Source organism: Cygnus olor, chromosome 5, assembly GCF_009769625.2.
Source record: "Cygnus olor isolate bCygOlo1 chromosome 5, bCygOlo1.pri.v2, whole genome shotgun sequence".
In the NCBI taxonomy this organism is placed as follows: domain Eukaryota; kingdom Metazoa; phylum Chordata; class Aves; order Anseriformes; family Anatidae; genus Cygnus; species Cygnus olor.
Genome location: NC_049173.1, coordinates 44,418,624 through 44,432,033, shown reverse-complemented (window position 1 = coordinate 44,432,033; position 13,410 = coordinate 44,418,624). Strand labels below are relative to the sequence as shown.

Here is a 13,410-nt window from a genome sequence, read left to right as displayed (position 1 = left end):
GTTGCAGCTGGCATTGCTTTACACACAGTTGATTTTTTTCAAAATACTCTTCTAGAGAGTTAACATTGTTTATAACTGATACAGAAAGTAAGCATGCCTACTTACCAAGTGTGTTCCTGGATTGGTAAATCCATTAGAGTTTGGTTGCCTGAATTATATAGGAAAGCGTTACTATTCCAACAGAACAGGATAAATTCTTTATTAATCTTACATGCTTTACCAATTAATTCAGATTACTTGCCTCTTTTTCTCCATGATAGATCTTAATAGGTTTGAGTTCTTGGATGGATATTTCAAGTGCTGTACATCAGGATTTATTAATACAGTAAAACTGTGAAACCCTATGTATGTATTATTAAATAACCCTTAGGTTGCATATGACATTTTACCTGCCCAAAACACTATTATAACTTCCCTCCCTTGTTCTCAATGGCTATGAGAAATATATTTAATCAAGGTAAACAGTTGTCCTTAAGTCAGGCTTTTCTGTGTGTTTGGAGCAACAAAAAGCAGTTTTAATGAGCACTGCTATTATGGGTAATGCTGTATGAAATGAAGAGCAGTCATTCTTAAGTTTTAAAACCATTAAAGTTTCTTTAAAAATGAAACAAAACCAAATCTTCACTTTACTCCCAGAAAAATTTTCTTCAAATTTTTCATTGATCAACTTCTACATGAAATACTGATTTTTGAAAAAGTTAAAGTTACGTGGAGGTTCTCTGGCAAACTAAATGTTCTGGTACACTTGGATCAAACAATGTAAGGAATATGGAGCATGGGACGTGGATTGTCAGTGAAATGAGTGATTCATTCAGTCATAGTTAAGGAAAATTTTGGTATTCCTGTTTGAGATCTTGGAGTTTATTTGTTGAAAGACCGTTGTCTGATTATTGCTTGAAAAAATAAATACCCTTCCAGCTGTAACATCTAGTACAGATTTGTCTGAAATGCAGCGTTCTGTTAAAATAAAACTAAGTTTACCAAGTTTCTAATGTTAGATGCTAGAATTTTAACTTGACTCCTTCCATATCTAGGTCCTGTAGTTATTTACCCTCAGCCAGTGCTTTTCCATGGGATCCATACTATTCAAGTAGTTGCTCAGTAATTCTTTTTATCCTTGTGTTTTGCCTTGCCTAGTTTTAGGCTTTATTTCATGCATCCTTGCACAAATACAAAATATCTGCCACTCTGTTTCTCAGTGCTTTCTGAATCCAATTTCATATTAAAACGCAGCAAATTCATGTGGTAGTACTCTTATTTACAGCTGAGGGCCAAAGTGTAGAGGGAATGCAGAGTTATCAAGTGTCCCTTATTTTTGTAGAAAAATAGCGGATATCAGAGAGACGGAAAAATACCATAAATATGAAAATGAGCAGTCTGGTAGAAGAGGGAGAGTTTGCCCTGAAAGAAGAGGCTTCTGAGCTTGTTTACAATGAAAGGATTTGAAGCACAGTCCTATCAGGGGGAGTGGAGTCTAACATACGTAACAATCATACTTAACTAAATGCAATTGGATTTTTGTAAAGCCATGTGAAAGCTGTGATTTTTTGCATATGGAACTATTGTTTTATACGTGTTATGTAAAATAATGTTTTCTCCCTCTTGAGAAATGATCTTGCTAATACACTTCTTAAAATCCATTTTGATTGAATTTGTAATTCAGGAGAGACAGTACTTGTCTTCTCAGTTGCCTAGTCTCTCCCCTCTTTGAGGCTTTTGTGACCTGGACATGCAAGTTATGATTTTGTGGTCAGTTTAGGCTGATCTGAGACCATACTTCGGTATCCTGTTTGCATCCCTTGTGCCAGCCTAAGTACTCCCATGGCTGTTCAGGGTAGGATCAGGAAACTGATGTAATTCAGAACTGAGTAAAAAATAAATAGAATGATTTCCTCATTGGACTTAATGTATGGCAGCAAAAGCAGCAGTGTCAGCACAGTAGAGGGAACAGAAATACAAGCAGGAGGAGGATTGATCCTCTTATTATCGGCCTGAGGACTTGCAAATTGGTTAAAGACAACGTAAAGAATCCTTGTAACTGGCAGGCAGGGAGGGAAGACGAGTATCAAATTGTTCTGTCCTGTTTTTGCTTCCCAGTGTTAGTGCCAGTCAATCCTTAGTCACCAGAATAGCTACAAATTGTATCAAATTCCTTTCAAAAGAAAGGAATGTCTAAAGATTGAAAAAGCTGTATTATGTAAGAGTGCATTTCTTCAGTGTTTGTGCATGGAACTTAAACGTAGAACAACGACTGAGGGAGATGGATCTGTTTACTTCATCTTTTCTTATTGAACCTGAGATTTACTGCTTCTTGAAGAAATCAGGGTTGGGAAATCATATGTTCGTTCTTGGGGCTCAATGTCATTCTAAATGTGTAGTAATAGCTTTGACAACCCTCATTTCTCAGTTGAAGACCTGAGGAAACAAGTTAATTATTACAACTCCTACAGCAAATCTGCAGTAAATCCTACCTTTGGTTTCATATTGAAGGTCTTGATGTCTAACAGTCTTCCTACATTCTAAATTCATTTCCTCTATTTCTAAACATCTATTAACTTCTGCAGAGATAGCTTCAATTAGGTTTAAGCCATGTGACAGTCACAAGGGGGGTGAGTCCCTAGACCAGCTACGTGTGTGTATAAACAATAGGAAGTGGTGCCAAAAGACGTCTGCTAATGCTGACAAAAACGACAAAGATGATGGAGTGCATTCCTGTGGCAGCCTTTCTGTTCAACCTTTTGGACCCTGTGAAGACTGTTCCAAATGTTATTGTGTATTAAGGATTTTTTAAAGGCTTTTGTAAGGCTGGTTTTATCTAATAAGTATGAAGACTCAATTCTTTGTGGCCAAGTATCCAAAAGTGTTTCCAGAAGAAGGACGTAGTTTGGCTGTGACCATTTGGAGGCTTATGCCTCCCTCTGTGTGTGATCGTGGTTATATTATTTTCACCTCTGTGATCTGCAAACTGAGGATGAAGTAAGGTCCAACACTTGCAGCTGGCAGCTAAGATCTGTCAAATAGTTACAAAAGGATGCTAGTCAAAGACAAATGACTGATGGAAGGGTTGAAGACCATCACTTACAGAAGAGCTGAATTTTGTAGAGAGTTGAGTACTACATTTGAGTTAAGGAGCATAAGAGCATTCGTAACTGTACTTAGATGATAATTGAAATATTTATTTCCGTTTTTTTCATCACGAGTCTGTGTGGATGCAGTAATTTCCTAATGTTTGAAGTATGGTGGTGAGCATATACGCAAGTAACATAATAGTTTTATAAAAATTGCTTTTATAACTACTTTGTGTACTTCTGTAGTTATATATATAAGGGCATTGTTTGCTTACAAGCTTTTGTTTTCTTATCATTGACTAATGGAAATTAGGATAACAGGTTGGGCTTGTGGAATTGTTTGGCCATTTGCTGCCTCAGGTACTAGGGAAATGTAAATGGCCTTCTGAAGAAAATGCTAATTATGTACAATTAACTTGCTATTGGATTAGACTCAGTTTTTACACTGTTTTTAAAATCTAAATAAAATAACTGCGTACAGTTGTTGGGTTTGCTCAGCTCCTCTGTGCCTTTCCAGTGGGAGACTGCTATTTAAAATAGCTGATTCTCGATCTTTCTCCAACTTTTATCTTCAAATATCTGTGCAGGAGTCATTATAAAGCCTGCATTTATTTTTACTTCTCTATTACCTTGCAGTGTTTTCTGGTGCTTTACTTTTCTCACAAAGTGGCGGTAGTTAGTCAAGGGTGTTCTCACAACAAAACTTGTAACTTACTCATAACCGCATTGTTCTCACTAGGCTTTCAAATTTTAATTGGTTAATTTATAAGCTACTGCAAGGTGAAAGAACACATTTTAATTGGGTTTACCATTAAGTAAAAGGCAATAGGGGCTAAAATCAGGACCGCACTGATGTGTGAAATTTTCTACTGTCATATCACAGGAGCAATGCAGGAATGCTGTAATCTCAGTTAGGTTAGACTGTCGCAGGCTCTAACCACTGAGAGCAGTGAAAGGTACAGCCACTCCCTTTAAAAAATATTAAAGGTCTTAAATAATAATGAAATTGTGTCATTGATCTTAACCTCTGTAGCACAATGTTGTTGCTTCTTTACTCTTCTTAATTCAATTTTTTTGTCTCTTTTCTTCCACGCAAATACTGTATCGAATCTTGTTTCAAGGTAGCTACCCAACCATTTTAGTCAGTTTGAAGTCATGACAAGGACAAATGAGTTTGTGGTTTCCAATAAGGATAGCCAGTCCAGTGATATCATTCACTCTTTGGTTTTGTATTCAAATTGCAAATTCTCTGGTCTTCCTTTGAATTTTGACTTATAAAAAGGCAAAACAAGCTCTTTTACTTTGTAGTGAGATTATTTTTTCTCTCAGCAAACCACCTTTTATTTTTTTCAGCTAGTTTAAAAGCTTTCCACTAGACCTTTTGCACTAGTAGAGATAGCTAGTTTGTTTTACTGGGTATAATCTTGTCTGCTAGGTTAGCAGGCGAGTTGAAGCTTCATTGTTTCTTTGTAGTTTAGGAAGTGAATTTGACTGCTTAAAAAAAAAAAATTGAAATATTCAAAAATATTCTGCTCCATATAGAATGGCATAGTAAAAACAAATCTGTCATGATATTCTAACTTTCAGCTGTCTTCAGTAGCCAGTAGACTGTGAATTTGTAGAAGAGTTGCTTCCTGTAGAACTGATTTGCAAATTCTGTATTTGAATTCTTATATCTAGTTGTTGTATTTCTTAATGTGTTTAATATATTAGCGTTAAAAAATAAATGGCTTAAAAGTACGTTATATATCTATTTTAATAGGGCTTTGCATTCAGAAGAAAATGTATAAAAGAAAAGATGCTAACAATGCAGTAAGGACAAAAATGCGTGCATGTATTAAAATGTTTTCAAATGGTTCTTTTGTACCTTCTTTTGCAGTTACTATACTACACCTGTATTTCAATGAAAAAAAAAAAGCAAAACTTGTGAATTAAAATCAACATTGAATCTCTTGGGAAGAAATACTAATGACTAACTAAAGTGACTCATTGAAAGTGAAATAAAAATGTTTTTGACTTTTCTTCCAAGCCAGACTTGATTGCTTTGTTTTGTTTTGGTAACAAGATGAAATAAAATCAGTTATCTTTTTTCTTTTTGTATTTTCAGGCTCGGATAGCATTTTTACAAGGGGAAAGAAAGGGTCAAGAAAATCTGAAGAAAGATTTAGTGAGAAGAATAAAAATGTTAGAATATGCATTAAAACAAGAAAGGTAGGTATACGCATCTAAGTTTTTATCTGACCTGGAAAACTTTGCAGACTAGGAGGGGTTCCTTCACTTCATGTAAACTGTAGAATCATCTAATAAAGATAGTTACTTAATGTACACCGTCTTTATGGTTGGTTGTCTTTACATTATGGGTTTTTGATAATTACTGAAAAATATTCTTTAAACTGAATTGCCTAGTACTGTTCCTGTCTTTTTTTTTCTGATGAAATTTAGTGGCTGCTATAAGAAGTTCCACGCATTTCAAAACTGTTTGTTCTTATGTCTTAACCACAGCAAGTTCAAATTGAACAGATTCTCTTTTTCTGAGTTAAAGAACAATTGCATGCTAAGTAAGACTAAACCAAGCAAGAATAGTTGTTCCTAAAATGCTTACACCTTATTACTACGCCTTTACCTATTCTCCAGCGGTATTGAACTTTAAAAGATTAAAAATATTGATCTCTCCATTCTTTACAACTGTTTTGTATGCGTTGCATGATGAAAGCTATATTTTGTGGCAGAAACGAATCCTTTGGAATTTAATACTACATTTCAAAGTACTGATATTTCATGTGGTAAATGCTAGAATTTCTAGTCTCAGTAGGTTTTCTGTAGCATTAGTGTAATGAAATACTCCATTCAGTCCATCCAGGGTAATGTCCTTCAGAACTACAAATTCTCCTGTTGGCTGACTGCTTAGTTGGACAAAATTAGTTCTTTATTTTGCAGTAGCACTAAGCAAACAATCTTGTCATGTTCCTATACTTTCAGTAGTGGACTTGATTCTTAAATTTCATTTTATCTTGTTCTTAAAAAGAAGCAGAATCCAACACTGTTAACTTCTTAAGGGTCAGGCAACAAAATTGTCAGCTTTTGTTTATTTGGTTTGTGGAGAATATTCTTGCAGTATAAACTTAAGAATGTCCAGATGAGGCCTAGCTATATTTACTATAAAATTTTAAGTCAGTTGTCTGAGGGTATGTCTTAATATATTCTACATTATGAATTAGTACTATAAATAACTAACTAGTATAGAAATAACTGATTAGTCCGGTTCTTTTTTAAAAATCAGTATTTTGACAAGGATGGCTACATGCCTTTTAATGAAACATGCAATATAGAGGTGTACTTCAGAAAATGGTGTAGGTTTATATGGCAAGTCATACCACCACATTGTGTGTTTTAGTTAATAGGTGAGGTAATAAGGTGCCAAGGAGCTACTTTATATGGCCCTGTTCTCAGGGTAGAATGTAACTCCAGCTTTCCAACCAGTATTAAGACTAAAAGCTATATTGTTAAGTCATACGGGTAATGTGCAAGTGACTGGATTCGGGGCAGATAAAGGAGAACAGTTTGGTTGTTTGGGCAGCGATAATCTCTTTGTATGATGCACAGGGAGACTTTATGCAAATGCACATTGTCAGGCTGTGGGGATTACCTGCTTAATAAGATAAATCAAAGGCAGTTAATTACAGCCAGTGTACGAAAGTATCATACAACAGAACGCAGAATATGAAAATAAATGGTATTGGTGGAACCCCATTGATGCTTTCCCTTGAAATGCAACTACCTTTATAGTTTGACTTCCCATGACATTCCAAAATTCATCTGATGAATGAGAAATTTATAATCATGTGTACAACAGAAGCAGAACAGAAATGTACAGTTCACTTTAGCTCTTGTGGCTGCTGGGTACGAGCCAATGCTGCATACCTTTCAAGAGGAAAATCCTTGCTTAAGTCCCAGCCAGAAATGTCATGAAGATTGGCTAAAAACAGGAACCGCAACTTGAGGGTTGATTGGTGAGTGTGTGGGAGGCAATGAGGAAGCTTTCTGTAACTTTTTGCTACTCATGCTCAGTAGTTTGAGGAGATCTAATTGCCGAGGTATGATGGATTGACTAAGGAAAGCAAGCAGGTACTAACTTGTTATACTGTCATTCTTGAATGATACGCTGTTTTTGTTGTTGCGTTGAATGAGGAGTTCAAGATGATAGGGGTTATTGTATTTTCTTGCCATTGGTGTTCTGCATGGCTGACCCCAACTAATGACAAGCCCAAAGATAAAACATTCTGAGAATGTCTGATCTGGAGATCACTGGAGATCTGGAGAACGTTGACAGCAGTTTCTGGTATTGCACCTGATTTTCCCTCCAACCCTTTTTCCTCCTCTTCTAATAACTCCCTAATGCTGTCAGAAAGTTTGAGGAAGTGAAATGTCAGATTATAGGGAGTCTGGAAAAAAAAACTCAGACCATGATGAATATCATGATTTTTCAGACAAAGGGAATGAAACAGGACATCAGTGTGTAAGATTCAATAAAACACAGTAATAGTCACAAAATAGTTTGATATTTCTATTTTTTATCTCTTAGTATGTAACAGGTGTGGTAATGTTTTAGAGAAGTAAGATGATGCTTGTTATTTCAACTTCCTTGAGTGCTTAGGGTCAGTTCTTCGTGATTTTTATTTTTTTGGGGAAAAAAAAAATCATGCCCTAAATGATTGTGTACGTGTTTTCTGTGTTTGTTTCTAGCTAGTCTATATGTCTTTACAGTGTTCTACAAACATAGCCAGACTTTCTCTGGCTCATATTTTGAGCCGCTGTGCTCCAAACTTCAGTAACATAGTGCTTAAATTAAAAAGACTTTCTGAGATGATAAAACTGGCTATATTTTGACTTTGTGGTGTTTGGATAGGAGCTGTCTTGTTTCCTTGCAATTGAGTGGTAGAATTCAACAGCTAAATAGCAGCAAGCAGTTAAATCCACTTTACAGGCATTCTTTCTTCTCCTCTTAATTTCTTCAATCATGGAAACCTAGCTTTAGAAGAATAACAAGTCAATATTCGAAAGATGCCTCTTGGAGAATTCAATTATTGTGTGGTGTGGGGTTGGGGATTAATGTCACTGACTCATGAACAACAATGCAGCTTTTTAGTGATTTTCAAGATACGTAATGATTTAGCCTTGTTTGTATGGAAAATATGGAGGGGAATTTCTTACTATAGAACTGAAGTTGAGTATCAAATGTGTTGTGAAAGACTTAATTGATCTCATTACATGCAGCAATATTTTGGCTTATTTATAGTGGCTAGTCATTGGTATATTTGTAGATCAAACACTTCATTATCTTTTGTAATGAACAGTCAGAGCAGAATTTTAGTTGTGCTTTGAAATTGAAGCTCCAAAATGGACCAACTTCTCATAAATAGTATTGACAATGGCTCTGAATTGAACAAATTGAGGTTAGATTTTTAATTACAGTGCTTCATTGACTTCAGTTATGAGTTGAGAGTAGACATTTGTTCTGTTTCATTGATCTTCAAAATTTCTTATTTTCATTTTGTAATTATTTTACATCAAGTGTACAGTACTTCCTAAGACACATAAATCATAGTCTGTACGCTTTATCTGAAAAGCCTGGTGGTACACTACCCTATTGCAATGTGGAACAAAGCTTTGTGTCTCAGTTTGGAGAGAGCACCTAGTGTTGACAGTCTTACTACTGCATGGATGAAATGTGTTCAAATTCAAGTAACTTCAGATTTGGGTGTGTATTTAATTGGCAGTCAGTCAAATTCAGGTCACTCATGTACCACCTCTTCAGGAACCCTACTGTTTTTCAGTTACAATGTAATTGCTAGGAAATGCAGGATTTTCTTGCTACCAAGGGTCAATAGTGCCATCTACTGATAGTTTGTTAATGAGACTGTTCCTAATTGCCTGCACTTCTGTCAGAAACTTCTGTAATTTAGAAGGAAGTCTTCTATACTATCCATTATGTCAGGCAGCATTTGAGAAGAACTTGAATTTGGAAAAAAAAATCCAGCAGTGGCTCAGTCATTCGAAAAGAAAATTTGTTGGGAATCCTTGGTTTTGTCTAGCACATTTCAGTATGTATCCTTTCTCAGGAAGCTCTAATGTCTGCATGTTTGGGAGTAGGCTTTAAAATTGGTGGGAACTGGATGTGGTTCAGTTACTTTGAAAACTTTAGTCAAATGTTAAATTTAGAAGTATAAAGATAGCTTTATTTCATAGAGACCTTTTTTTTTCTAAATGTGGCTGATAAATTTCTGCCAGAGTTCTTTCACCTCAGTTCTGCTATAGAACATCTAGATCTTTTTTTCCCTGAAATTTTAAGATTTTTTTTTTTCAGGGGATTTATGAAGCAAAATTTAAGTCGTGAAAGGTCTAGGAATAAAGTCAGAGAATTCAGAGGTATTACTGTAGGTGGTGAATGTAATATTCCTGGAGATGAAGGGACTTGAAGACTCTTGGTAGGCACCCTGTGCAGAGAAGGTGATTTGGATGTCTCATGCATACGTGTGTGGAAGTGTCACCAAAACTGATTTTTAAAAGTTGATGTAAAAGCAGAGATCGGGGACTGAGAGTTCAGGAGATAGGAAGCAGTGAGGCACGCTTACATAGGTGGATCGAGCAGGAATTGGAAGCGAAGCCTTAAGTCAGTGAGGAAGAGAAAATCAGTAAGAGAATCTGTGATAAGGGAAGTTAGCACAGGGGAAAAATATCTGTTGTGCAAAGGCAGAGCAGGGGAAGAATTGAAAAGGAAATTGAAGGTGTGGCAAATAGGCAGGGATCCCAAATGTGACGTTCATTCATCATAGGATGATTGGTTAACTGTGACAAGTGATGAAATTATCCCTGATAAATAATTGAAGCTACTGGTTTTCGAAAGGTTCTTGTGGTAGATGATGTGCGGTGTTTGTTGGTTTTTTGCTTGTTTGTTTATTGTTACTAAAAATTAAAAAGCATGTATTTTGGAGAACATACTAAATACCTATATATTGTCTGGTAATCGTGAATAACTGTAAAAAGGTTGTCTCAAAATTACATTCTTGAAAGACTAGAATTAATTGTATGTTACTATAATGATCGCAACAGCTTTGTTTTGATTAGTGGTGGTGTGTTAATATGGTTGTTTTAAAAGGGAATAGTAGAATATTTTGAGTTGATAAAAGCATTGTATGCCAATTTGTTAATAATTTCCATACTTTTCCAGGGCAAAATATCATAAATTAAAATATGGCACAGAATTGAACCAAGGTGACTTGAAAATGCCAACTTTTGAATCAGGTAACTTTTCTGACAGCAGCCTGCTTTAGCATAATTTGTTCTACGTAAATTTTCTTTGTTTATTGCAATTTTCAGTCTTTTTTTCCCCTTTCAAGTACATTATAGAGAAAATATCTAGGAAAAGTTTTATGTTGGGTCAATATTTTTTTATCTCTAAATCAAAATGAATTTTTTCATATTTTTTTCTTTTCTTTTCTGAAACAGCTCTGAACATCAAAGAAAGTTTTAAATAGTTACACAATTCCTTATTTAGCTGTGCTTCTCTTACTTCTTAGATATCTCTTGTTGAAGGATTTAATGTTTTACACCAGTGTGACATCCATTTAGAGGGAAAGCATAAGTGCAGAATAAATATCAGAGATACTTCTGGTTTTGATGCTGTTATAGGATGATAGTTTTTAAAGAATGAGGAAAAAAAATACTGTATTGTCCTGGAAAAAGTTGAGTTTGGTTTTATCTTTAATGAAGGGAGAATGTTATAAGAGGAAAAATTAGCCTGACTTTTTGCACCCTGGCGTGCTTGTGATTTTACAACACTGATAAGAAGTTGATCATAAGAGTTTTGCTCTTCACAATATTGCTTATAGAGAAAAGAATTTTTCATAATTGCACTAATAAGCAGAATTGAATGTGGCTTCTATTGAAATGTAGGTCTTCTAGAAAGTTGCATTGTTGGCCTGTATTTTAATAATGTGCCTTAAAATTGTGGTCTGCAGATCCTTTTTGTTGTTTTCTTCCTGTTTTCTTCTGCTTCAGAAGTGTCACATTTTGGGTACTTATACCCCCAGTTGAAACTAGAGATCACGATGAATATTTTTTACTTGATGGGAGTTTTAATATATACTTAAATGCAAAGGAAGGTAGATGTTTTAATTCTTAAGCTCTTAATTTGTCACATGTTTTATAGTCTCTGCCACAGTAGGTGCAGTGGGTTCTAGATTTTATTTGTTGATAGTAGGCTCATGGAAGTTGTGTTAAACTTGACGTGTCTGTTTTCTCCAAATGCTAATGTGTAACTTCATTTTTGTCTTTTATTCTTCTCTTCTTTTGACTGTATTTTGCTTTAGTGTTTTCCAAGTCACTTTCTAATCCTCTCAGCTTTGTAGAAGAGGTATACTTCTTGCATTAACATTTCTTAGCAGTAACACTTGAGCCAGTTGGGGCCAGACTTTCTTCTGTGTACAAGTTAAATACTTCTTCAGTTCCTTTTCTCCAAGTAGAGGATTAGAATTTTTGAACTCATTTCGTTCTGTTAAATTATTTGTTTTATTCTTTAACAAAGAATCAAGGGGGAAAAAAGCTATTTTAATTAAAAAAAAAAAAGCTTTAAAATAGATGCCACCCTATGCAGGTTTAAGATTTGCTTTTAGTTTCATTGGTGTCTTGTAAAAAGCTGAATTAAAAAAAAAATAACAAAAAACAACCACTAAATATGATGCTATCTTTCAGAAGAAACCAAAGATACGGAGGTTCCTGCAGTACCTCAAAATAGCCAACTGACCTGGAAGCAAGGCAGACAATTACTAAGACAGTAAGTAGTGTTGTTGGAATATTGGTGTATTCAAACTGTTTTCTGAAGTCTTATGAGCTGTGTATATGCTTACTTTTTGGTACTGGGTAATTGAGGTGGGCAGATGGTGGTTTGTCATACAGGGTTTATAGGCTTGACCTTTAAGCAATATAGATGGAGCTTTTCCATGTGAGATGGATGGAGATGAAGTTTATTTTAAAATAAATGCCACTATAATACATTTTATAGAAAGAGTTGATACTGATTTATTTCCTTTTCCTTCAAATGTGCTTTCCTCTTTTTCCTCTTAATGTGTATAGGTATCTGCAGGAAGTAGGTTATACAGATACGATATTGGATGTACGCTCCCAGCGGGTCAGGTCTTTGCTTGGGCTCTCCAATTCAGAACCAAATGGTTCAGTAGAGACAAAGAACTTAGAACAGATTCTCAATGGGGGTGAATCTCCTTCATCAAAACAAAAGGGACAGGAAATCAAAAGGTAAGTGAAGAGGTGAGAAATGTGTGAAGTTATAGTTTATTCTGCATAGTCATTTTAATGTAGTGGTCAGTTCACGTTGAACTTAAGACTCTGAAGGCTCTGAACCCTGTGAGCATAGCTGACTACAAATGATTATGAACTTAAGTAAAATTGATTCTAAGTCTTGTGTAGAAAATATATAGGGTTATATGACATAAATTTATCTTCAATACCACTTTGGAATTACTATTTTAAGGAACGATACTGATGAGTGTTGCAGAGTGAAGAATTAGACAGTTGTAGAAACTTTTTCATGCAACAATTCCTTGTTGTTGTGCTTGTTTTAAAATTCTTAAGCTATTAAGTCAGGTAGCAATTTAATTTAATCTGATTAATGTTCTAAAATCTCTCGAGCAAGTAAATCTCTCTCCCTGTTCATGTTTTTATTTTTCTAGGAATTCTGGTGATGTTCTTGAAACATTTAACTTCTTAGAAAATGCAGATGATAGTGATGAAGAAGAGGAGAGTGACATGATAGAAGATATTGCAGAAGGAAAAGAAAAGCACCGGATCAATAAGAAACATAAAGTAAAATACTTCTTTAAAATACCGCTTTGTATACATAAATGTCTTTTTAAAAGGGAAATCTTTTTCCTTTTTTCCCCCAGACAGTTATAAGTATGTTTTTTATTCCTGTGCTAGAAGATTCTCCCTGTCACCAAGGTTTCTTTATGCAAAGAGGTTGATTTAGGACCACTGTATTGACAGTTTCATTATGTTTTGCTCAGCAGAGAATTCCACGGTATTATGGTGCCTCTGGCTGCGTTGAATTTTCATAAATAGCTAGAAACATTAGCTCAGCTTGATGCAAGTCTGAATCTCCCAACTTGACTTGTCAGGAAGGGTTTTACACCTTTAGTATTAATTTGTACTTCTGGTAAATAGATGAATCAAAATACTGGTTGAATCTTTTTTTCTTCTAGGGCAGTAGGTAGTCTGATAAACATATAATCTAGTAAGTAAATCACTAAAGCATCTATGAAGACAGTGC

The 13,410-nt window shown here is 35.1% G+C and overlaps 1 protein-coding gene across 6 annotated transcripts in view; it reads left to right on the top strand.

The window, feature by feature from the left end:
• Positions 1 to 13,410, top strand: part of STRN3 (striatin 3) — a 60,195-nt gene that overhangs the window by 14,577 nt on the left and 32,208 nt on the right. For 4 of the 6 annotated variants that reach the window (XM_040558252.1, XM_040558257.1, XM_040558254.1 and 1 more), the window contains exons 2-6: positions 5,176 to 5,279; positions 10,297 to 10,370; positions 11,820 to 11,901; positions 12,201 to 12,380; positions 12,815 to 12,947. In XM_040558252.1, the coding sequence (XP_040414186.1) occupies positions 5,176 to 5,279; positions 10,297 to 10,370; positions 11,820 to 11,901; positions 12,201 to 12,380; positions 12,815 to 12,947 (573 nt within the window). The remainder of the gene's footprint in view (positions 1 to 5,175; positions 5,280 to 10,296; positions 10,371 to 11,819; positions 11,902 to 12,200; positions 12,381 to 12,814; positions 12,948 to 13,410) is intronic. The other 2 variants (XM_040558258.1, XM_040558253.1) reach the window with 1 other exon arrangement.